The sequence below is a fragment of the Pinus tabuliformis genome, chromosome J (genome assembly GCF_031772625.1).
Source record: "Pinus tabuliformis cultivar Carrire ecotype Pingquan chromosome J, CPIR1, whole genome shotgun sequence".
NCBI lineage: Eukaryota > Viridiplantae > Streptophyta > Pinopsida > Pinales > Pinaceae > Pinus > Pinus tabuliformis.
Window position 1 is genome coordinate 1,501,303,286 of NC_142295.1, and position 26,223 is coordinate 1,501,329,508.

The window sequence follows — 26,223 nt, forward strand, 5'->3', positions numbered from 1 at the left end:
AGATAATGGTGGAGAGTATGTCGATAAGGACTTCACTGATTTTTGCACTAAGGAGGGCATTAGAAGAGAGTGGACAGCTCCTTACAATCCGGAGCAAAATGGAGTAGCAGAAAGAAAGAACAAGACTATTGTAGAAGCAGCTAGGGCCGTGATGTATGAACAGGATAAGCCAAAATTCCTGTGGGCAGAAGCATGCAACACAGCAGTCTATGTTCAGAATAGAACTCCTCATCGGGCATTGGGCAAGATTAATCCAGAGAAAGTTTTCACAGGGAAGACGCATGAAGTCAGTCATTTCAGGATATTTGGGAGCTTCGCATATTCCCGCATACCCGAGGAAAAGAGAAAGAAGCTGGATCAAACTACAGAGAAAGGATATCTAGTGGGATATAGCGAGAACACTAAGGCATACAGAATCTATCTTCCAAGGAGCAGGAAGGTAGTAGTTCGTCGAGATATGAAGTTCACGGAGGAGAAGGCTTTCAGAAAATCTCGAGAAATGCCTTCCGGGGAGCAGTCAAAAGAGGAATCGTTGCTCAAACCTCTTCAACCAACGGAAGAAAAGAATTCTTCCTCGAGTCAGGAGGAATCACAGGATGAGGAGGAGCTAACAGAAGCACCTGCTGGCAAAGGAAGAACGTGCAGGGAAATTCGCCAGATTCTTCGAGATGCAAAGGACTTCATCAGTGCGACAAGGAACAATAAGAGGGAGCGAAAACAACCAGATAGATATCAAGCATTAGTAGCTCAGAATGGGGAGCCTGCCAGTTTTTAGAAGGCAGCTCAACATTAGGTTTGGCTGGATGCGATGGTAGAGGAGTACAACTCCATAATGATGAACAATGTCTGGGAGGTAGTGCCAAGGCCTCCAGACAGATCAATGGTAGGTTCGAGATGGATCTACAAGATCAAATACCCTGCAGACGACAGTGTTGAGAAAATGCAAAGCCAAGTTTGTGGCTAAGGGGTATGCTCAGAAGTAAGGAATTGGCTACGAAGAGACCTTCGCCCCAGTAGCCAAGTATACATCTATTAGAACCGTGATATCTCTTGTAGCACAAATGGGGTGGGAGATTCATCAAATGGATGTCAAAACTGCAATTCTGAATGGAGTGATAGAAGAAGAGGTATACATTGAACAACCAGAGGGTCTTGAGACACATGAGAAGAAGTCTCATGTATGGAGATTGAAAAAAGCCTTGTATGGGTTGAAACAAGCACCTAGAGCATGGTATGGTCGAATCGGTGGCTACTTGCAAAAAATGGGATTTGTCAAGAGTGACGCAGATCCAAATCTCTACTATCTGGTTGTAGAGAATGAGCCTCTAATGTTAGTATTATATGTGGATGATCTCTTCCTGACTGGATTATCCAGGCTCATAGGGGACTGCAAGAAGAATCTAGCCACAGAATTCGACATGAAAGATTTGGGATGAATACATTATTTCCTGGGGTTGGAAGTTTGGCAGCAAAAAGGGGATATCTTCTTTGGGTAAGGGAGATATGCTACAGAAATCCTGAAAAGATTCAGGATGGAGGACTGTAGACCCATGGCTACTCCAATGATAACCAACTGAAAGAAGATTCATGCATCAGAAGACAAGGATGTTGATCCCACCTTATACAGGCAACTTATAGGGTCCCTGATGTATCTGGTCAATGCCAGGCCAGACATTTGCTACGCTGTCAACACCCTTAATCAGTTCATGGTGTAGATGAAGAGCGCGCACTGGGCAACAGCCAAACATGTTCTCAGATATTTATAGGGAACAGTCAATTATGGACTCTTGTACACCAGGAGTAAGGATATCAGATTGAGTGGATTTACTAATGCAGAATGGGCAAGAAGTTCAGTGGATCGGAAAAGTAACTATGGGTATCATTTCAACATTGGATCAGGAATGACCTCCTGGTGCAGTAGGAAACAGAGATTTGTGGCTCTGAGCTCAGCTGAGGCAGAATATATGGCTATGAGCACAGCTTCGTGTGAGGCCATATGGCTTAGAAAATTGCTTGTGAACCTATTCAAAAGAAAGATGGAGGCGACCAGGATCATGTGCGATAATCAGAGTTGCATCAAGCTCTTTAAGAATCCAATGTTTCATGATCAATCAAAGCATATTGACATTCGGTGTCACTTTGTCAGAGACTGTGTCCAACAACAAGGTGTGCAGTTGAGCTACACTCCTACAGGAGAACAAGTGACAGACATCCTCGCCAAGGCCCTTGGAAGAACAAAGTTTGATTACTTCGGGGAAAACATGGGGATGATAAAGAATCCATTTCAGTAGCAGAAATGGGGGTGATGTTACTGTGCAGTAGCAGTCAGCAGTAGCCAATGTTGTTAAAATCACGATATTATTGTTTTTTCGCGATTTTTTCAGCAAAAAGATAAAATCGCACTTAGTACTCTTGGAAAAAAATGTTTGCCCAATTTTTTCGAAAAAATCGTGATTTGTTGGAAAAAAAACCGTGGGGATAAAATAATAATATTAAAAAAAAATTACTTTTTTTTAGGAGGAGGTGACCCAAGCTACCCCTGTCACAAGTAGAGGACGTGGTCTACCTCCTGTAGCGCCTAGTTTTTCAGCTTCTAGAGCACAGCAGACTCCATAGTCTACTGCGGCCTGCCAACTCCACTGACATCTACATCTAGAGGGGCAAAGGAAATCAATAGTATTAGACTTTAGTTATTTGGTTCATTTCATTGTATATGACATTATGACTCATGATATGAGATACATTATTATATTTTTTGTTGATATTTTGAGGTTGAGTTGGGACTTAGGAGTCAGGACTTACTATTCAGGACATGATTCATTGTTGTGTGATTTTAGCACTAGAAATGATATTAAACATCTTATATATTAGTTCTTTTATCATATTTATGTGTCAATGTATTTATTTTATGTTGTAGATGGTTTAGATATTAAAAAAATGAATATTTTTGTACCAAATGATTTTTTCCCGATTATTACCGATTTTTTCCAATGTTTTCCTCGCACCGATATTATCCCGATAATGATTAGTGCAACATTGGTAGTAGCACAATGCAACATGATGAGAAGAGGATGCAATGCAGATGCAGTGTTGGGAAGAAGGACCAGCAGCCGCACGGGTGCAAAGGGAGTCGCAGTGAAGATGCAGTGTTGGGAGAAAGGACCAGTGGCAGCATGGATGCAGAGGGAGCTATCGTACAGATGCAGCAGTGGTAGAGGCAGAGCCATGGGCAGCGATACAGGATGCTGCAGTGCAGAGGATGTTGGGCAGGGAGGCCTAACATCAGCACAAGTACCAGTGCCGGATAATCAGAGTGATGCTTAGTTAGGAGTATTACTAGAGAACAGTCCTCGCTAAGAGGCAGTGTTGATTTGGGGTAGCATCGAATGTGCTCTAGCCATGAAAATTGGTGGAGAGGCTTAAGTGAATGAGATCTCCAAGACTCAAAAATGGTTTGGACAAATTGTACCCGGTTTGAGAGATATTAAAATAATTAATATTTTTAATGGAGTTTTTAAGTCTAAACTTAGGGAAAAAAAATATTAATGGGTATTAATATAAAACTGGGTTAGAAGATTTCAAAAGTCATGGATCAAGCCAAATGTAATCTTAGCCATTGATTAGATATTTAATCTCAGTCGTTGATGGACCAAAGAGAAAAGTATAAGAAAAGACTTGAGGGTCAGTTGGAGAACACACTAAGGGAGACTAGTCAGTTCTATTTCTGGAGCGGGGTTAGCTGAGAAATTCGAACTAGCGATCTGGAGAGCAGCAGGAGGCAGCACGTACGGAACAGAGAGTCGGGAACAACACTAGAAGACCAGCGCAGAGGTTGGAGAGGCAAACGCAAAAGCAGTAGACTGCGTAGTCACTAGAGGGCCTGCTTGGGTGATGCAGAGAGGCCCAGTGTTGACGCAGAGAGGCAGGAGCTAACGCAGAGGGTCTAGGAGCCACGCAGAGGTTAGCCAGGCTGATGCAAAGACTTGGAGAAGTGCTAGAGAATTTTCTCCCTATTGGGTAAGGTAGTTTGGCACCCAATTGTACTGAAGAATTGTTGAATAATAAAATCCTCCCTTGTTGTACCAGTTTTCCCACATTGGGTTTTTCCGGGGACTGTTGTCCAAAACATCCGTGTCGATGTGTTGATTCTTGTGCATGTGTTTGTTTCTGTATTATGGTGTGATATCTACAGCAAAATTTATTTTAATGTTTACTAAAGGATTTTCATAAATAACTTATTGGAAAATAAGTAGGTAAAATAAATCAATTGTTGCAGTGATAGAATTTTCACAACTGTGTATATTGTGCATATGTCATTTACTGCTTTATATTTCTGTGGTGCAAAGTAGTTTATGGTTGAAATTCTTGGTTTCGTAGCATCAGTGATTTTAAGACTCTAACCTAGACCCAAGGTTGTGGAAATTCAACAGCTGTAACAAGGCCCAATCATATTTATTGGCCACTAATTTAATGTATTTCCTCATTCATTTCCTTTATGTTTAATTCACCTATCACCCCAATCCCAGTTGAGCATCTTCGTGGCCTAGCTATGGTAAATGGCATAACAAAAACACCTTCATTTCAAATATTCTTTTTGCAATGTGAATATTCTATTAGCATCATGAGGATTAATAAAGTCCCTTTCTTTGTCAAATTTGAGGTTGACACCTCAGAACCATACAAGTTAATTAAATAAGCAACATTTAAGAAATAGCCCAAAATGATTTCATTTGATTTTGACCTCAACCTCCAATGCAGTTTCTTGTCCTAGCTTATCCTCCTTTGGTGCTAAGCAGCTTATGAATACCTTGTTTACACCGAAGTTTAAGCTTCTCCTTATTTGGGTCTTGTTGGAATTAGTCATAAACTTATACATTGTTAGTGCAAAACTTTAGTCTCTTTGGCATTTTAATTTTTGTATCCCATGTATTTGTGTGGCAACTGTATGGTCAGATGTATGTCAATATTGCATTTTATTCTGGATCCAAATCAAGGTGTTGTTCTGAAAATCCATCTTATTGTTCTAACAAAGGTAGAGCACAAGGATTGAGAAGTTCAGTAACAGCACTTCACTCTGATTTTCTGAACACAAGAGTCATAGGCATGTGCCATATATCATCTTTCTTCAGGACCAACATAATCAGGGTATGACAGGATGATGAGATGGGTCAAATATGACCCTTCTTAATAACAAATACTAATGGAGTAAAGTATCAAATGTAATGCCAATATGATGCTCTCCATTTACCTTTATTGGGAAGTGATATGCGACAACCAATTCAAATGTGATTTCTGTGAAAATTGCTATCAATGGCCAACAGTATTCTAGCATCCTTTCCCCACACTCTTAAGGAAATTAAAGTGCATCTATTTATAGTTACTCACTCTTGCGATTGATACCCACTACAGTAACAAGTATTTAAAATTAAAAAACCGTATATCTAAACAAAAGTATTACCTTAGAATAACAGAATAAACATCACAACGAATTCCTCCCGTGCAATACATCATAATATCAGTACTTGCTTTGTCCACTCCTGCCAATGGATCTGAAATGTTTCTCTGATAAGAAAAAGAACAAAGTTCATCAGAAACTCACCAATGCTCAACCCCTAAACTTAATCTGATAAAGTAGACAGCAAACCACCAGTAAAACAAAATTTCGACTACTACCAAATATGTTGATTTTATTCAGGAGCATCATGAATTCGAGTTCTCTTACTTTTCTAAATAGATTAAAAGGGGTGAGAAAATATATGCATAAGCTATGTTACCCACCAAAAGTAAGTGACACCTAGGAGAAACTTTTCTCTTCTTCATCTCTTCCAGCCGGCGACCACCTAGTAGCCAATGTGATGTGTCATTTATATCTCTACCACCTGCATTAGTCATATGTACCCCCGCCCATTTGTCAGGATCACATGTTGGAAAGTGGGCTTCTGGCCAAAAGGTACTTTATTCATTTTGCATTCGGGTGCTTATGCTTGTTTGTATTTTGGGCATTTGGAATGTATTGTAGGGTGACTTGGGAGAAAGAAGGATCTTGGTTGTAGTCTTGTTCCCTCACCTTAAATGGGAGGTTAATTTTCTATCCTATTCCAGTGGGACCGCCTCAAAAGGCTTATTTCTTTAGGAAGGGGCACTATTTGGGAATCCATGATTGAGATAGTGTGTTCCACCTATCATCACTCCCCTCCATACATTACGAGCCCTTATTCCGCCTCCCTTCTCCCGGTCCACTAGGATTTAGCACACCCCCTCCTCTTTTCCACATATCTAGGTCAAACCTAGAAATGTTGCCCCAAGAGGTTGATGCAGCTAAAAGAAAGCAAAAAAGCATGTCGTGGCCACAAGCAAGAAACAAAAAGAAAGAAATTATAAAATGCAAAAGATGGTCGGGGCATTAACATTAGCACGTGGACAAAAGCCAAGCATGAGCTCTATCTCTTATCATTATGGCCATCAACTAGTTCCTCGGCCATGTTGCCCTATCACATCATAGAAAAGAACCCTTGCATGTCCCCACCCATGGTGGGAAATGAACGACCCCGCCAGTAAGGGGGTAACCACCACTACACATCATTCAAAGCATGCTCTCATTTCTTAAATTTTTGAGTAGTAATATAAAGAAAGAGCAAGAAAAAGCAAAAGGTAAAAAGGGGTGGAAAAACAAAGGTCGGGGTAACCCATGCATCCATGATTGCTCCCTCCTCACATTTGTTTGCCCTAAATGTGGATTTCTTTATTGTTGCTACCCGTTTGACCATGGCATTTGGCCCTGAGGCCTCTTTCCCCCTTTCATTCCATCATTATTCACATACCCATCGATTGAAGGGAGGACTGAATTCATGTGACTTCCCTTTGGGGTTTGGGAACGCCTAATAGGTTCGTCTTTTAGCCACTTCTACCTAGAGAGATAACACCATTATGTTACTAAGGCCCAATTTTGGAAGAGGAACCTTGCATGAAGTGTCACATTGCCCAAAACTTGCAAGCTTGGTTCACTTAAATGCAAAACTTATTAAATGTACCTAATGTCGTAAGTTGTAGCACTAGATATTGCATGTAAATGGCAGGTGGTTTCATTATGGGTTAGGCAACTTAATTGGGGCTTGTTGTCACGCAGAGTGTCTAAGCACAGCAACAACAATCAGATTGGGAGCTGTCACCCTGATCCCCGATCTCTCTGTTTAAGTTGTCTCCCTAAGCTAAGGGAGGTAGAACCTATGGGATAAAGGAAGACCAAATGGGAACTAGCTGGGTTGGGAGACACAGCGAGGCAATTTGAGCACTTGATTGATATTTAAAATTTGATTGAAATTGTAAACGTTTTAAGACCAGTGCCTTTGCTAGATGAAGTGAAAACTGAGTAATTGGTTTGTTGCTTGGGAAATAGAAATGGAAACAAACCCTTTAACAATAGCTTGAAAATACTTACTGAAGTGCCTAGCATACGATAAGCATTAATCAAGCAAGAACGAAAGATAGATGCAAGATATTCATTAGATGCACAATACTTTAACAATGCTTCAGCAATTAAATTTTCAAAAGATAAAATACTTTAAATAACCCTAAAATTTAAATGCTAACCAGTTACCACTTTCAGATAGCTAATCTTCAGATGTAAAAATTTAAGCACATTTAGCTATATCGAATACCATGAAAAACTTTTCTTTTTTTTTAAATACATATTTTTTTCTATAATTTTTATTTTAAATGAATAAAATATAAACTAAGATGATAAAGAAAAACTAAAAACTAAGGACTAAACCTTTTATATGCTTTTTATTAATTTTTTATTATTTTATGATTTATTAATTTTTATGTAAATTAGCTTCTGGATACATCGCATTAGGTTTCTTTTTGATCGAGATTATTTTTTATTATTTTATTTTTTATGAGATTTTTTATTTATTTTAAAATCAAAACAAAACTAAAAGTTAAAAAATTCTATTTGTCAAAACTAAAGCCTAACTTAAGAAAAATCAAAGTAAACTAAGACAAAAATTTAATTCAAAAATCTAAACGAAAATAGAAATGAATCTTAAATAAAATGTTAATCAAATAAAATTTATAACATGTGAACTAAAATAAAGTATATACAATAAAAATGAAATCTAAAAAAAGAACTAACCATAAACCCTACCCATGCATAAGAAAACAATCTTTATTTGTTTTAGCATGCGTGTGTGCAGGGAGCTCGACGGAGGAGGCAAGCTACGGAGGAGAGCGAAGGTGATCGCGTGGTCTATCAGAAATGGTTGCGGAAGGTTGGAGCGTGGACTGTTGTTGTTGTGTGTGTGCAGGTTCGCGGGTTTGGAGAACGGGGTAGCAGCACCGAGGATGGGCAATGATGAAGGACTACATCCAGTTGGGAAAAGCTGCGTGATGGCAGCAGAAAGAAGAGAAAACGCAGAGAGGACGGGCAGAATAAAGACTGTGTTTGGCTTATTCGTTGGTAAGGCGTGGAGATGAGGGTATGCAGTGATGGAGGGGTAGTGGATTAAGGAGAGGATGCGGGCAGATGGAAGAAAGCGGAGGAGGATACGCAGAGACGAGAGGAGATGCAGCATGATGGTTTCAAAGTATGCGTAGATCTGACAGTGAGGAGAACGAGAGGGAGCTGCGAGACACGTGAGGAGCTATGCAGGTTGTCAAAGGGGAAGGCGTGGGTGGAGCAGCGGATTGGTGAGAAACCAAAGACGGATGAGAACGTGAGTTGCTGGATCAACACAGGTGGAGGGAACTGCGTGAGGGCAAGAGCAGCGCGAGCAGAATGAGAGGGACGCAGATAGCCGCAGTGGCAGTGAGGGGTGTAATGGAATAACGCAGTGAAATGAAGTTGTGTTTTGACGGAGCAGGCTAAAAAAAAATCGATCTTGGGCAGCAGAGAAACTTAAACCAGAGGTAACAGACCCATAGTCCAAAAACTTAATCAAAATTTTAAATCCTTCCTGCTTCAGATTGCCTGATGGAAACCCTGAAAAAATTTCAAAATCTGTATCTGCAATGATAAAAACGAAATGCCTAGAAACAAAATAATAATGAAATCTTTAAAACCCTAGCTAAATAATTACAATATTCACAGGCTGCAGGCTCTTAAATAGCCAGATTTGTCAGTATGCCACAGAAATATTTTCAGAATTTTAAATTTACTATGAGATGCTTTAGAAAACCCTTCATGCATTCACAAGAAAAATTCAAATGCTAAGCCCAGGATCAAAACTAGCTGGGCTCTTCAGAATATGCTTCTCAAGAGTCGGCTGGTTCAACCAAGAACTTCCCCAAACGCCTGTTAATCATCAAAATCAAGATTTTCCTGCACAGCTTACTTCAACCATTAACAAAGAGGGAGAAAACGATACTAAAATACAGAGCTAGTGGAGATACCTACCATCATATTCAGAAATTTAACTACCATTCAAACCCTAGTGACTAAACAAGATACCTATGTTTAAAATCACTCTTCATCAAGCTATCATCAATAGCTAAAATTAAATTTATGCAGAAAAATAAAACATCTTATAGAATTTTCAGAAGAGTAACACCAACAAGATTTCAACAAAGTCTTTCTTTATTGCACATGAAAAATGACTACATAAGAGCTTTCTTTGTTGAAATTTGGTACTGGAGGACAGGTGGTTCACTAAGGCTTTGATCTTTGGCCTAGGCAAAAGTGTCCAAAAGAATTTAATTTTTCTCCTAAAGTGACTATAATTTTTATAAAGTCAAATCTAATTTAAAAGTGACTTTAAGTGATAAAGTTACTAAAGTCTAATTTTAAAAGGACTTTAATAAAGTCAATGTAAAATTAGAAAGGAAAAGTGACTTTGGAAATAAATGACTAAGTGGGTCTTTATTAAAGTGGAGTGAATTAAAAAATAAAAAGTGAGATCTAAATGAGCATTTAATCTCAGCCCTAGATCTCAATTTATTTCAGCCATTGGATTTATGGATTCCCCAAAAGTCACTTAGGGTTAGATTAAAGGAGGGAAAGGAGGGAAAGGTCATTCATTCTTTCATGAGCACATTGAGAGAAGGAGAGCAAGAGAGCAAGGGAGATTTCTGGACAGGGAGGAGAAGGAGGCAGCAGCTTGGCACACATTCAAAGGCAGCATTTTAGCAAATCCGTACAGCGTTGTTAGCACAAAGTGAAAGGCGGATATTGGGCACAATTTTCTAGAAATCCGTACAGCAAGTGCACAGAAATCAAGGAGCAGAAATCCGTACAGCAAGTGGTTGTACCTTGGCATGCAAATCGAGGCAAATCCATACAGTTGTACTGCTGGTTTTTCTACACGCAAATCGAGGAAATCCATATAGCGTATTTATGGCAGTGTGCACACTTTTCTAGGCAGGTCGTACAGCAGCATTTAAGGCTGAAATTTGGCACAAAAATCGAGGAGGCCGTACAACATTTATTGCTATTCAGTTTTGCTGTTTGCAAGTTTTTCCAGTTGGCTGTGAGGCACGAAAAAGAGATAAGTTGTAAAAGTTTGCTTGCTGATTTTTTGCTAAATATTTTCTCTCACTATAAAAAGCATTTTCCAGAAATAAGGAGGAGCTTTCGAACTGGTTTTCCCCAAGAGTTGTAGGTGGTTTTTCCAGGGTCACCTTGACCAAAAATCACTGTGTTTAAATGTGGTGAATGGCTGTTTGTATGTACTGATTTTTATTTCTGCATTTTCCAGCGTTCTGTAATTTTTTTAGAATTTGTGCTTTCAGCAAAATTTATTTTTCGGTTGTTGAATGTATGGATATGAGAAAGGGCATTTAACTACTTTGAAGAAATAAGATGAAACTGAAAACCGGGGTGGGAAATGAGAAATTTTTACATGGTATCGGAGCTTGAGTGCTGAAGTGCAGTTTGGGACAGCAAGGAGGAAAATTACAGCCTGCTGATTTTTCACTCAGAAAATTCCAGCAAGCTGATTTTTCACAAACAACAGTTTTAAACTTTTATCCTCACTACAGCAGTGCTATTTTTCAGTTTTAGGACAGCACGATGTCATTGGGATTGAGGGTGGAAGATAGGTTGGATGGGCATTCTAATTACAGCGTTTGGAAGGAGAGAATGCAGAGTATCTTTGAGGAGGCAAAAATCTGGGACATCATGGTGCATACCACACAAAACCATGTTGTTGTGCCTATTGATGCAACTCAGTTGGTTGATTATAATAAAAAGAACAACAAGGGTAAGAGACTGATTCTAGACGGAGTCAAAGACCATTGCATTCTTCATGTGAGAGGAAAGAGAAATTCCCATGAGATGTAGACAGCATTGTCCAATCTCTACCAGAGTACCAATGAGAACCGGAAAATGGTCCTAAAGGAGAAACTGAAGACCATTAAGATGGGTAATGATAGTGCAGCTAAATATCTCACAAAGATTACTAATGTGAGAGATGAGTTGGCAACAGTTGGAGAGGTCATTCCACCCACTGAGTTGGTGCGGATTGCAATGAATGGCCTCCCCCGTTCATGGATGAACTTTGCTGATGGAGTTTGTGCACGTGAGACCCTTCCCACATGGGAGAGGTTTTGGGATGATTGCATTCAGACAGAGATCAGGAAAGGTCAGCTTGGGGCAGCCAAGCCAGTTGAGCAGGATGAGGATGTAACACTGTTGGCAGGAGGCAAGAAAGGCAAAGGGAAGAAGCAGGTTTCCACAAGCAATGGTGGGGGCAAAGGAAAAGGTAAAGGTAAACAGGGTAACACACAGAAAGACTATTCCAAGGTGAAGCGTTGGAATTGTCAAAAGATGGAACACTATGCAGTTGTGTGTCCGGAGAAGAAGAAGAAGAAGAAGGGGAAGAACCAAAACATGGCAGCTTCAGCAGAGGTTGAGGACTTTGCAAATCGTTTTGACCGGGAGTTTGCATTCATTGCGTGTAAGTCCTCTAGTGCAAGATCACCTGCCACACAGGTTCAGAGGGAACATGCTTTTCCCTTGATTAGCGAAGCATCTTCAGGTATCTGGTATGTGGACAGTGGGGCTTCACGTCACATGACAGGAGTCCGTGAGTACTTCTCAGAGCTTTCAGAGAGTGACACTGATATAGAGGTAGTACTCGGTGATGACAGACTTGTTAGAGCAGTCAGTGTGGGGACACTGACATTTCAGAGGGAGTCCAAACCTCCCTTGAAGGTGTCAGATGTTCTTTATGTGCCAGGGATGAGGAAGAACCTCATATCTATCTAAGCTTTGGAGGACAGAGGATATGAGGTATTGTTCAGGGGAGGACAGGTGTTGATGTATCCCAGGGGCACTCCAGCTAATTCAGCTAGAGTGATAGGTGTACGCCATGCAAAGGTGTACAAGTTTGCATTCCAACCCCTTTTGGCATTGAGCAGTAGTACCGACAGCAGAGCTAGCAGTTCTGAGCTGTGTGAGATTTGGCACCGCATGATGGGGCATATGTATCATGGAGCCTTGAAGACCTTGCGGGAGATCACTACAGGTGTGCCAGATTTCAGTACTGATCACTTTGATACTTGCAGAGGATGTGTGATGTGCAAGTTTGCCAAATCCCCTTTTCCCAGCAGTGACAGCAGAGCGACTGGGATACTTGATTTGATTCATTCCGATGTGAGCGGTCGGATGTCTCATGTTTCCTTGAGTGGATATGAGTACTATGTTTTATTCATTGATGATCACTCCAGGAGGACCTGGATTTATTTCTTGAAGACCAAGAGTGAGGTCTTCAAGTGGTTTCAGGAGTTTAGAGCTCTTGTGGAGACACAGACAGGTCAAAAGATCAAGTCCCTGAGGTCGGACAATGGGGGAGAGTACACCCTTGGAGAGTTTGTTGACTATTGTGCGGAGGCAAGCATTAGGAGGGAGTTCACTGTTCCTTACAACCCCCAGCAGGACGAGGTTGCGGAGAGGAAGAACAGATCCATCGGAGGGGCTGCCAAAGCCATGTTATATGATCAGGGGTTGCCATTGTTCTTGTGGCCAGAGGCCTGCAACACAACTGTTTATTTGCAGAACAGGAGTCGGCATCGTGCCTTGGGGCACATGACTCCGGAGGAGGCTTTTTCTGGAAAGAAGCCTGATATTGGTCATCTTCGTATCTTTGGGTGCATTACATACTCCTACATACCCAAGGAGAAGAGGACCAAACTAGAGCCCACCACAGAGAAGGGTATCTTTGTGGGCTACAGTGAGACCTCAAAGGCCTTTCGGATTTACATTCCTGCACAGAGGAAAGTTGTTGTCAGGCGGGATGTGAAGTTCGAGGAGGACAGGGCCTTTAGGAGATCACGGGAGTTAGAGTATCTGGATCAACCAAACCCTCAGCAGCAGTTGAGTCAATCACAGGGATCCAGTGGGCAAGGATCAGGAGGATCCGGAGGTACATCTATGAGGATGTCAGGTCCATCAGTGAGCAGTGGCTCGCCGAGCCAGAGGGGTGGTGCTCCAGGCAGCATGCAGAGCAGTTCACAGAGCAATTCACTAGGGAGTCCACTGATGGACAGTTCACACGGTACCTCAGCTTCTACAGGTTCAGGTGCAGGGAGGAGGACAGCAGACAGACAGTCAGGAGTTCAGGCCCCTGATGATGATGAGGAGGAGGAGTTTCATTCTCCAATGGGAGAAGTACGCTCAAGGAAGAGGAAGCCCAAGTGGCTTCAGGACACCTTTAGAGATGCCACATCTGTTGCTGAGCCTAAGAGGCCAGTCAGAGAGAGTAGACCACTTAAGAGGTTTTGTAGTTATATGGCAATGACTACCAGCATCCTTGACTCTGAGCCTTCTAGCTATGAGGAGGCAGCTAGCCAACAGGTCTGGAGAGAGGCCATGCAGGAGGAGTATTCTTCTATCATGAAGAATGATGTTTGGGAGGTGGTGCCGAGGCCTGAGGGCAAATCCGTGGTTACTTCCAGATGGCTTTACAAGGTAAAGCATGCTGCAGATGGCAGCATTGAGAAATTCAAAGCGAGGTTTGTGGCTAGAGGGTTCTCCCAGGTAGAGGGAGTTGATTATGAGGAGACCTTCGCTCCCATGGCTCGATATACTTCGATCCACTCCATTATATCGATAGCAGCAGAGATGGGTTGGAAGATCCACCAAATGGATGTGAACACTGCATTTCTCAATGGCTTCATACAGGAGGAGGTGTACATTGAGCAGCCACAGGGCTTTGAGGTGCATGGGAAGGAGTCCCATGTGTGCAGACTAAAAAAGGCCCTTTATGGCCTGAAGCAAGCTCCCAGAGCTTGGTACTCCAGGATAGATACGTAATTGCAATGGATGGGTTTCACAAAGAGTGAGGCAGATCCAAACCTTTACTATATTGTGATAGGTGAGGAGCCTCTCATTCTGATGTTGTATGTGGATGACTTGGTCATTACAGGCGTAGAGAGACTCATAGAGCACTGCAAGAGAGATCTTGCGGCGGAGTTTGAGATGAAGGATATCGGCTTAATGCATTACTTTTTGGGTTTGGAGGTGTGGCAGGAGGAGGGGCATTTCTTCCTGGGGCAGGGGAAGTATATTGTGGACATCCTTGGCAGATTCCACATGGAGGATTGTAAACCCATGTCGACACCGATGATCACCAACTCGAAGAAGCTTCATGCTTCGGATTCTGAGTTGGTGGATCCCACATTGTACAGGCAGCTGATTGGTTCTTTGATGTATTTGGTCAACACTAGACCAGATATTTGTTTTGCAGTCAACAAGATGAGTCAGTTTATGTGTGAGCCCAGGAAGGTTCACTGGGTGGCTGCAAAACACATTTTGTGGTACTTGCCGGGGACAGTGGATTATGGTTTGGATTACAGGCAGGGGGATGGAGTGAGATTGGAAAGTTATACTGATTCTGATTGGGCAGGTTGTGCTTCTAATAGGAAGAGCACTTCAGGGTGTTGTTTTGGGTTGGGTTCGACAGTAGTGTCATGGTTCAGCCGGAAGCAGCAGTCAGTAGCATTGAGTTCAGCGGAAGCAGAGTATATGGCAGCCGGTCTAGGTAGTTGTGAGGCCATCTGGCTTCGCAAGATGTTGTTTGGCTTATTTTGTCAGCCGTTGAGACCTTCAGTGATTTACTGTGATAACCAGAGTTGCATTAAACTCAAGGAGAATCCAGTATTTCATGACAGGTCAAAGCATATCAGGATCAAATATCATTTCATCAGAGTTTGTTCAGAAGGGCGCTGTGAAACTTGAGTATATTCCCACTGATGAGCAGGTTGCAGATATTCTTACCAAAGCCTTACCACGGGGCAAGCATGACTACTTTAGAGACAAGATGGGTGTGGTGAAGAACACCTTCCTCGGTAAGAGGGAGTGTTGAAATTTGGTACCGGAGGACAGGTGGTTCCCTAAAGCTTTGATCTTTGGCCTAGGAAAAAGTGTCCAAAAGAATTTAATTTTTCTCCTAAAGTGACTTTATAATTTTTATAAAGTCAAATCTAATTTAAAAGTGACTTTAAGTGATAAAATTACTAAAGTCTAATTTTAAAGTGACTTTAATAAAGTCAATGTAAAATTAGAAAGGAAAAGTGACTTTGGAAATAAATGACTAAGTGGGTCTTTATTAAAGTGGGGTGAATTAAAAAATAGAAAGTGAGATTTAAATGAGCATTTAATCTCAGCCCTAGATCTCAATCTATTTCAGCCATTGGATTTAGGGATTCCCCAAAAGTCACTTAGGGTTAGATTAAAGGAGGGAAAGGAGGAAAAGGTCGTTCATTCTTTCATGAGCAGATTGAGAAAAGGAGACCAAGAGAGCAAGGGAGATTTCTGGACAGGGAGGAGAAAGAGGCAGCAGCTTGGCACACATTCCAAGGCAGCATTTTAGCAAATCCGTACAGCTGAGATAGCACACAGTGAAAGGCAGATATTGGGCACTATTTTCTAGAAATTCGTACAAGTGCACAGAAATCGAGCAGAAATCCATACAGCAAGTGGTTGTACCTTGGCACGCAAATCGAGGCAAATTTGTACAGTTGTACTACTGGTTTTTCTGCATGCAAATCGACGAAATCCGTACAGCGTATTTATGGCAGCTTGCACGCTTTTCTAGGCAAGCCGTACAGCAACATTTAAGGCTGAAATTTGGCACAAAAATCGAGGAGGCCGTACAACATTTATTGTTGTTCAGTTTTGCTGTTTGCAAGTTTTTCCAGCTGACTATGAGGCACGGAAAACGAGATAAGTTGTAAAAGTTTGCTTGCTGATTTTTTGCTGAATATTTTCTCTCACTGTAAAAAGCATTTTCCAGAAATAAGGAGGAGCTTTCGAACTAGTTTTCCCCAAGAGTTGTAGGGGGTTTTTCCAGGGTCACCTTGACCAAAAATCACTGTGTTTAAATGTGTTGAATGGCTGTTTGTATGTGCTGATTTTTATTTCTGCATTTTCCAGCATTCTGTAATTTTTCCAGAATTTGTGTTTTCAGCAAAATTTATTTTTCAGTTGTTGAATGTATGGATATGGGAAAGGGCATTTAACTACTTTGGAGAAATAAGGTGAAACTGAAAACCGGGGTGGGAAATGAGAAATTTTTACATTCTTTAACACAAGACTCACAGATCGAATGATCTCAAATGACCCCTAACACCCTATTTAAAGAAAAATTTCCCAACGACTAGGTCGAGTGATCCATGTCAAAGTGATCTCGACTGTCGATGAGGATCAAAATTTCTTTTAATCTCATCTGTCGAATTTTTAAATGCATTTTAAAAAACTAAAATTTTGCATTTATTTTCTCAAAACTTTTGACTTATTATTATTTTATTATTTAAAAAAATATTTTTTTTATTTTTTTTTTTTTTTTTATTATTATTTTTTTATTTAAAAGGACCCTCGAACTTAGCCTTTGGAAGAATCACATAGGACCTAGGACTTATGAGGAGATAAAACATTTTCTAACTCTCAAGACACTTTACATCATGATTTTTACATTTTTACATCTTAAGGGGGATAAACCATTTGACATAGACCCTCACAGACCACCCAGTTCTGCGATACAAATATCATCTAGCAGATCAAGCAATTTGTAATAAAATAACCTAACCAAATAGTTAGGATTATTCCCAAACCACTTTTACATAGACACGACCTAGCACACTAGGACTAACATCTCAAAAGTTGATTATACCAAAAGTTGATGTGAGATGCATAACATCTCGACGATTTTCCTTAACCTCCATCCAATCATTCATAGACAAAGGAAACTCTTTACCCACTACATTTATTTGATCACCCGCCCCAAATATTCCATTATCCAAAATTCTTCTAACGATGGGACAAGTAGCCTCCTCATGAAGAGCATCACAAACCCGACAGTAAGGCGGAGCATCATCGACCAAATTAGTAAGCGAATTAAGAGGTTTTTGTTCACTAGATTGACCCTTCTTTTGCCAATTATTATTTCGATTATTATTATTATTTCTAGGCTGGAAATTTTGCGTTTGTGCTCTTTCCATTTGGACCAATCTATTCTGCAGAGTAGCTATCTCCTTAGCATGGTTAGATGTTAATTTCGCTTGATTGATTTCCATGCTTTCGATCTTCTAGAGCAATTTCTGAACAAGCTCGCTATAAGGTTCTTGAACCGCTTTTCCTTTAGGTTCTTTTAGTTTTGTAGCACCCCTATCAAAACCTAGGATCTCAGACTACTCAGATGTTGCCTTATCCTTTTCAAGCTCTACCGCTAAAGCTTGACAATCCCTATAATCAGGAAGTTTAGCGCGTCTCAACTCATAGGAAGGTTCAGGGCTAAAGGCGTCAATATAAAAATATTGAAGAGATTTGTCAGTAGGTTTATAATCTTGAGGTAATTCTTTAATAATATCATTAAACCTTTTATTAAATTCTTCAGCGGTTTCATTCTCTCTCTTTTTGATTATGCTGATAGCTTTCACAAGGTGTCTTCCTTCTCTCTTATCTCCATACTTTTCCTTAAAGGCATTAACAATCAATTGCAAGGAATCAACTGAATTTTGAGGCTTTTCCGTAAACCATTCTCAATTATCGCCCTCCAAGGTTAGAACAAAAAGGGTCATTCTAACATCTTCATGATCAAAATCAATAGACCGTGCATTCTTACCCATCCACAAACTAAAAGCTTTCAGATGTGAATTAGCACTAATTGTGTTCTCCCTAAAACATAGGCAATTTATCCATCCCATGCTTAGGAATATCATTGGGATAACCCTGAATGTTAGCAAAGTTACACGGGGCGAATATGTCCATGATGTCGTGCTCGACCGGGCTAGTATCAGAGTGGGCTTCTTATCCGAGGTTAACAAGAATTGTACGAGAAGTGAGTTTGTGTAATCGTACCCTGAGAGCCCTTTCAGAATCAGGAGCAGGATTAAACAAACTGCTTGGATGTCTTCTAGTATACACTCTTGCAGATGATATATGAAGTGGAGTCGCCACCCGGACAGAAAGTATAACACCGAAAAACTCGAAAGAAGGGAGTCAAAGACAGGAAAGGACGAGAGGAAAGAAACGAGTCGAATGTCGAGGAAACCAAGGACAGAAAAAACTCTATCCCCGACAACGGCGCCAAAAAATGTTGTCGCGCAGAGTGTCTAAGCACAGCGACAATGCTCAGACTGGGGGCTGTCACCCTGATCCCCGATCTCTCCGTTTAAGTCGTCTCTCTAGGCTAAAGAGGGTAGACCCTATGGGATAAAGGAAGACCAAATGGGAACCAGCTGGGTTGGGAGACACAACGAGGCAATTTGAGCGCTTGATTGAAATTTTAAACGTTTTAAGACCAATGCCTTTGCTAGATGAAGTGAAAACTGAGTAATTGGTTTGCTGCTTGGGAAATAGAAATGGAAACAAACCCTTTAACAATAGCTTGAAAATACTTACTGAAGTGCCTAGCATACGATAAGCATTAATCAAGCAATAACGAAAAATAGATGCAAAATATTCATCAGACGCACAATATTTTAACAATGCTTCAGCAATTAAATTTTCAAAAGACAAAATACTTTAAATAACCATAAAATTTAAATGCTAACCAGTTACCACTTTCAGATAGCTAATCTTCAAATGTAAAAATTTAAAATTTTAAGCACATTTAGCTATATCAAATACCATGAAAAACTTATATATATATATATAATTTTTATTTTAAATGAATAAAATATAAACCAAGATGATAAAGAAAAACTAAAAGCTAACTAAAACCTTTTATATGCTTTTTTTAATTTTTTTATTATTTTATGATTTATTAATTTTTATTTTTTATTATATTATTTTTTATGAGATTTTTTTATTTATTTTAAAATCAAAACAAAACTAAACATTAAAAAATTCTATTTAACAAAACTAAAGCCTAACTTAAGAAAAATCAAACTAAACTAAGACAAAAATTTAATTCAAAAATCTAAACGAAAATAGAAATCAATCCTAAATAAAATGTTAATCAAATAAAATTTATAACATGTGAACTAAAATAAATTATATACAATAAAAATGAAATCTAAAAAAGGAACTAATCCTAAACCCTACCCATGCATAAGAAAACAATCTTTATTTGTTTTAGTGTGCATGTGTGCAGGTGAGCTCGACGGAGGAGGCAGGCTACGGAGGAGAGCGAAGGTGACTGCGTGGTCTATTAGAAATGGCTGCGGAAGGTTGGGGCGTGGACAGAAGAAGGGTTCCGGTTGACGCAAAGGGATTGTGTCATCAGTGCGGGCCAGAGAGAGGCCAACGCGGAGGCTGAGGAGGGCAAAAAAGACTCACGCAGAGACCAGGAGGGTTGACGCAGTTGGCTAAGGGAGTATTTTTGCCAGTGTCAGGATTGCGCAGAGCCTACAGGCTCAGTCCTTCGATTGTTGGGGCAAAAGAGGCAGTGGGCAGTTGTGAGGAGTGAAGTTGGTGGGGTATTGTGGACATAACAGTACCTAATAGGGCAAAACCAACGTAGAGGGAGTCGCTACCGAGACGGATTTCCAGCCAAGGAATCCAAATCAATGTTGCAGATGCACAGAAGCTCGAAGAGGTGCATCTTGACGATTTGTAGGAGGATTTCCAGAAGGGAAATCATGACTCAGAAGGAGTCTAGCAGAGAACTTCCAAGCGGGAAGTAGAGAGACTCAACAGGAGTTGAAGAGAGAACTTCCGGAGGGAATTAGAAAGACTCGGAGGAGTCGACAAGAAGAGGAGAGAGATGACTATAAATGGACTAAGGGATCAAGACAGGCTGGATGGGGCGTCCAACTTTGTCATCTAGAAGGCCAGGATCCTGTCCATTCTAGATAGACATCGCATCAAGGCCATCACCTTGAGAACAATGATTGCTAATGAGAAGTACGAGGAGGCAATGGCCAAGGCGAAATGCATCATCCTTGATGGGGTCAAGGATTATGTGGTCCAACATATTGCCGAGAAGGAGACGGCAAAGGAAATGTGGGACACCTTGAAGACATTGTACCAGCATACTTCTGTGCAGTGGAAGATGTTACCTGAGAATCAGCTGCGGTCATACCAGATGCAGAAGAGGGGGCAGATAGATCACTTCCTCAGTTGGTTGAAGGAGATCCGAGACTAACTGACTTCCATAGGGGCCACATCGGATCAGGCGTTGAGGGTGAGGACCGCTCTAAATGCAATGTCTGAGGAGTGGGAGACATTTGTCCAGAGCATTCTGGGCAGGGCAGATCTTCCAGATTGGGAAGAATTGTGGGCGGCTCTTCGTCAAGAAGAGATCAGACGGCTAAGCAAGAAGGGAGTCGCAACACGGGAGTCTAGATCAAGAAAGAAGAGGAAGAGGGTGCAGCTCTGGCATCTGCAGGGAAGCAGGAGAAGATGAAGAAAAAGGACCTCTCAAAGGTTAAGTGCTTCAACTGTGGGGAATTGGGTCATTATGCGAACCAGTGCCTAAGAAAGAAGACTAAGGGAGAGGCGTTTGACTCCAAGGCAGCACCATCGAAGGCGGAAAAGGAGGTAGAGGACGATGACGATTGTGCCATGACTGTTCATGTACATATAGAGAAGAGGTGGGGACACATCGAGATATAGTCAGGAGGACTACAGGCGATGAGGGGCAAGATCCTTGAGGTACCCAACCTCTTGAATTATACCTTGCAACGAGAGTCTCAAAGTGAGAAGTAGCAGGACTGGCGAATGTCAGTAAGACGAATGCGGATGAACCGGAGGAGAGTGCTACAGTGCAGGAGTCCCCGGCAGCGTAAGGCTAGCAGGCTGCAGCAGTGCGAGAGTCACGGTGAGTATTGCGACAGTGCAGGATGGCAAAGAGAGGTTTGCAGCCATGCGAGATGCAAGGAGTTGTTGCAACAACACAGAGGCCATAGAGGGAGCACATAATAGCGGCAGAGAGAGCTTTAGCATCGGGAGTGTTTCTAGCCTAACAGGGATGTTAGAAGTTGGGTGGATCAATTACTTACTTCTGAGTAACTAAGTTGCAGTGCAGTAGCAGTTCGCAGTATCACGATGCAACATGATGAGAGGTGGTTGCAGTGCAGATGCAGTGTTGGGAGAAAGGACCAGCAGCAACACAGATGCAAAGGGAGTTGTCGTACGGATGTAGCAGTGGCAGTGGCAGAGCCATGGGCAACAGTACAGGATGCAGCAGTGCAGAGGATGTTGGGCAGGGAGGCCTAGCATCAGCACAGGTACCGGTGTCGTATAATCAAAGTGATGCTCAATGTGGAGTATTACTAGAGCAGAGTCCTCGCTAAGAGGGAGTGTTGATTTGGGGTAGCATCGAATGTGCTCTAGCCATGAAAATTGGTGGAGAGGCGAAAGCACGTGAGATCACCAAGACCCAGAAATGGTTTGGGCAGTTTGTACACGTTTGGGAGATATTATAATAATTAATATTTTTAATGGAGTTCCTATGTCTAAACTTAGGAAAAATAAAATATTAATGGGTATTAATATAAAACTGGGTTAGAAGGTTCCAAAAGCCATGGATCAAGCCAAATCTAATCTTACCATTGATTAGAAATGTAATCTCGGTCGTTGAAGTACCAACAGAAAAATATAAGAGAAGACTTGAGGTTTAGTTGGAGAACACACCAGAGTGATCAATCATTCGATTTACTAGAGCTGGGTTGCTATGTAAAGTCGAATTAGTGATCAGTAGTAAGGGGCAGTGGGTACTGGACAGAGAGACAGAGATAGTGTCGAGAGACCAGCGCAAAAGTAGAGAGGCAGAGATAGAAGCTAGAGCAGGCCACACAGAGCCCTGCAGAGACAATGCAGAGGCCAGAGGGCATGCGTCATCCACGCAGAGGGCAACAAGAGTGACACAGAGGGTCCCAGAGGCTGCGCAGTGCCTCAGAGGGCTGACGTAGAGGGCTCTGAGGCTGACGCAAAGGCCAGGAGGGTCCACGCAGAGCTTCAGTGTTGCTGGCGAGGGTTTCGTGGGGCAGGTTTTCTAGAATACCTGTTTCCGAATAGAGAGGTATTACTACAGGTTATTTTTCTCTGTCGGGTGAGCAATTTTGGCACCCAGTTGTACTCAAGGATATGCTGCATAATAATATAACCCTCAGAATTGCTCCACCGGTTTTCCTGCATTGGGTTTTTCCGAGGACGAGTTGTCCAAAAATAACAGTGTCACTTATGTGTTTTTTTCTTTCAGTTGTTGATCTATAGATGGTTGAGAATGTATTGTGTTTATTTCGTTATTTATATGTTTTAAATAACTTGTTCGTAATCAACAAGTAGAAGAAATAAACCAAAAGAATACAGATTAAATTTCTAACAGATAGACTTAGAAATTTCAACAGGGTACGTCAAGGATCCTGCCCCACATCTTTTGTAGTCCTCTTGACTACAGGTCGATGTCTCCCCACCTCTTTTCTAGAGGTGCATGAGCACTCATGGCACAGTCGTCATCTGTCTCGACTTCTTTCTCCGACTTAGCTGGAGCTGCCTTGCAGTCAAAAGCCTTTCCCTTATTCTTCTTCCTGGGACACTGGGTTGCATAATGACCCAGCTCCCCACAATGGAAGCATTTCACCTTGGATATGTCCTTCTTCTTCATCTTCCCCTGTTGTCCCGCAGATGCCAGAGCCACATCCTCCTCCTCTTTCTTCATTCGACCTCCTTTGCTACTACTTCCCGCCTTGGTCAGCCGTCTGATCTCTTCTTGGCGAAGAGTTGCCCACATCTCTTCCCATCCTGGAAGAGTAGCTCTGCCCAAAATGCTTTGGACAAATGTCTCCCAATCCTCGAAGACTGCATTTAGGGCGGTCCTCACCATGAACTCCTGATCCGGCGTGGCCCCTATGGAAGTAAGTTGGTCCTGAATCTCTTGCAACCTATTGAGGTATAGATCTATCTGCTCCCCCTTCTGCATCTGATACGACCGCAACTGATTCTCCAGTAGCATCTTCCTCTACATGAAAGTGCCTTGATACAATGTCATCAAGGTATCCCACATCTCTTTTGTCGTGTTCTTATCGGCAATATGTTGTACTACGTGATCGTTGACCCCATTAAGGATTATGCACTTTGCCTTGGCCATTACATCCTCATACCTTTCATACCTTTCATTATCAACCGGGTCGACTGGGATAGCCACGGTTCTCAAGGCGAAGCCCTTGATGCAATGTTTATCCAGAATAGACAAGATCCTGGCCTTCCAAATGACAAAGTTGGAGGCCCCGTCAAACCTGTCTTGATCCCTCAGTCTGTTCATTGCCATCTCCGCTCTTCTACTGGACTCCCTCTAAGTCTTGACTTCCCTCCTAGAAGTTCTCTCCTAGACTCCCTCTGAGTCTCAATTTCCCCGCTGGAAATCTTCCTGCCTATTGTCAACCCGCTCCTCTCTTATCCTCTTTACAACTGCAACCCGAATCTAGACTTCTTGGCTAGAAATCCCTCAAGGCAGCAACTCCCTCTACCTTGGTTCTGTCCCGTTAGGTACTGTTTTGCTTCGGCAACAACAGCACTCCACCAGCTTCCCAATCCACAATCTGCCCACAAATCCCTAGGCCCTAATAGCTAAAGAAACTGAACCCCTTAGCTCCGCGCAATCTTGGCAAGGCTAAATCACTCCTCTTGCCAAATACGTCACTCCTACCTGGCTGAGTAGGATGACGTGGCTCTTTGTGAGCCTCTTCTGCCTCTCACTGCCTCTACGCTGGCCCTTTCTCTGGCTCAAAATGATGATGCAGGCCCTCTGGTCACTCCTCTACTGCCTTCTGCTTAGGAATAGCTCTGTCTCTCGAGACAATTGTTTTTGCTCCAAATTTTCTGATTGCAGCCAGTGTCTTCAGTTCTCAGTGATCTGCAATGCTCTGATACCATGTTGAAATTTCTAAGTCTAACACGTCAGAAATTGTTCCTGCATTATCTGGTTTATTTCACCTACTTGTTTATTTCTTAACAAGTTATTTAACAATATAAATACTGAAAATAAACACAAATGCAGTCTCAGCTCATCTACAGATCATCAACTGAAATAACAGACAAACACACAAGGGACATCGTTATTTTTCAACAATCGTCCCCGGAAAAACCCAACTTGGGAAAATCGGTGCAGCAATTCTAAGGGTTTTATTATTAATCAGCTTTCTTGAGTACAACTAGGGTGCCAAACTGGCTCACCCAACAAAGATTTCTATCTGGCAGTAATACCTCTATTCGAAAGCAGATATTCAGTAAGTCTGCTCCACGAAAATCCTTCCAACCGCCAGCCCTGTTGGCCTCTGTGTAGCTCTGGAACCCCCTGCGTCAACCCTCTGCTGCTCTGCATCAGCTCTTTGGCCTTCTGCGTCACCCACACAGGCCCTGCTAGCCTCTGCGCAGTCTCTCTCGCCCTCTGCGTGGCTCCTCCTGTCTCTGTGTAGCCTCCTCAATCACTGTGCTGGCCCTCTGGTACTAACTCTGCCTCTCTGCTATGTCTCGCTAAATGGGATCTGAAAAAAGCGAATGGATATCAGAGAGATCTCCCTGTCCCAGATTGTCAAGGAGTGCACGGGAAGAGAGCCTGTTTAATCAAACTCTAAAAACCCTTTCAGGATCCAAAGTGGTATTAATCATGGTACTTAGATTCCTTCTAGTGCAAACCCTTGTAGTAAGTGAATAAAGTGGAGTCGCCACTTGGACAAAAATCTAACTCAGACACTTGAGATGAAAGATGAAGGATAGAAGATGAAAGATGAGAATTGTCGTATAGCCAAGATCCAATAAATTGGTCCCTGACAATGGCGCAAAAAAAAGTTATCATATAGAATGTTTAGGCACCGCGTCAATGGCTCAGATCAGGGGTTGTCACCCTGATCCCAAATTTTTCCATTTGAGTTGTCTCCCAATACCAGACTAAGGGGGGTAGACCCTATGGAAATAGAATGAGGGAAGACTAGTTGGGAACCAACCAATCTAGGAGACACAGCTAAGCAACCAATACTTGTTTAGATCGTGCAAGATTTTGAAGGATTCAATTTGATTTGAGGAAAATGATATTAATGCCTTGTGGATTCAACTATCTTGCGAAAGAAATAAAGGCCAAGTAACGGATGGGAATCTATAGATCAACAACTGAAAGAAAAAAACACATAAGTGACACTTAAAATTATGTGATAATTTTAAGTTTTGCATTTGCATTTTAAGTTTTGCATTTCACATCATTTCTTATATGCAAATGCAAAACTTAAAATTATGTGAAATGCATGGACTTGGTTAATTTTAGTTAAATGTTTGTTCTAAGTTTAATCCTTCAATGCTTCTATCAACCAAGCTTATGCTTGGAAGTAAAATTTTAATGTACAAGTAGTAGCTTAGAATGCAAATGCAAAGTGAAATGATGTGATGGCAAAAGGAGGGCCTAAAATATGAGTTATTATGAGGTATGTCGTGAGTGCTTTTCAACTTGAGGCTAAAAAAAATAATCTTAATGTGAAAACAAATACGTATACCAGCAATGTAAAATATGAAGTATGCACAAGTAATTATTGAAAACAGAATAGGAAACCAATGTAAAATGTTGGAAATAAAACACCTTATATTCAGATACTTGGAGATAAGTTGCCCAAATCACTGAAGATCTTCAAATCCAGATCCCAACTCAAAAAATCTTTTGACAAAAAATTTTGCTAAGATTTTTTAAAAAAATTTACGGAATTTTTGTCAAAATTGTTTGAAAATTATAGGGAAAAATTTAGTGAAAAAAATTGGTGGAAGAGGGTGAAGGAAGAGAGGCTGCAAGGATGAGGGCCGAGAAGGAAATCCCTTGAGCCCGAGAACTGGAGATAGCCAGCGCAGGGAAGGAGGCCGAG

At 41.5% G+C, this 26,223-nt stretch overlaps 1 protein-coding gene across 2 annotated transcripts in view; it reads right to left on the minus strand.

Annotated features, from left to right (window-relative positions):
• Window positions 1-26,223, minus strand: part of LOC149233115 (rhodanese-like domain-containing protein 8, chloroplastic) — a 355,412-nt gene that overhangs the window by 176,315 nt on the left and 152,874 nt on the right. For both annotated transcript variants that reach the window (XM_089379698.1, XM_089379697.1), the window contains one exon: window positions 5,459-5,562. In XM_089379698.1, coding sequence (XP_089235824.1) covers window positions 5,459-5,562 — 104 coding nt within the window. The remainder of the gene's footprint in view (window positions 1-5,458; window positions 5,563-26,223) is intronic.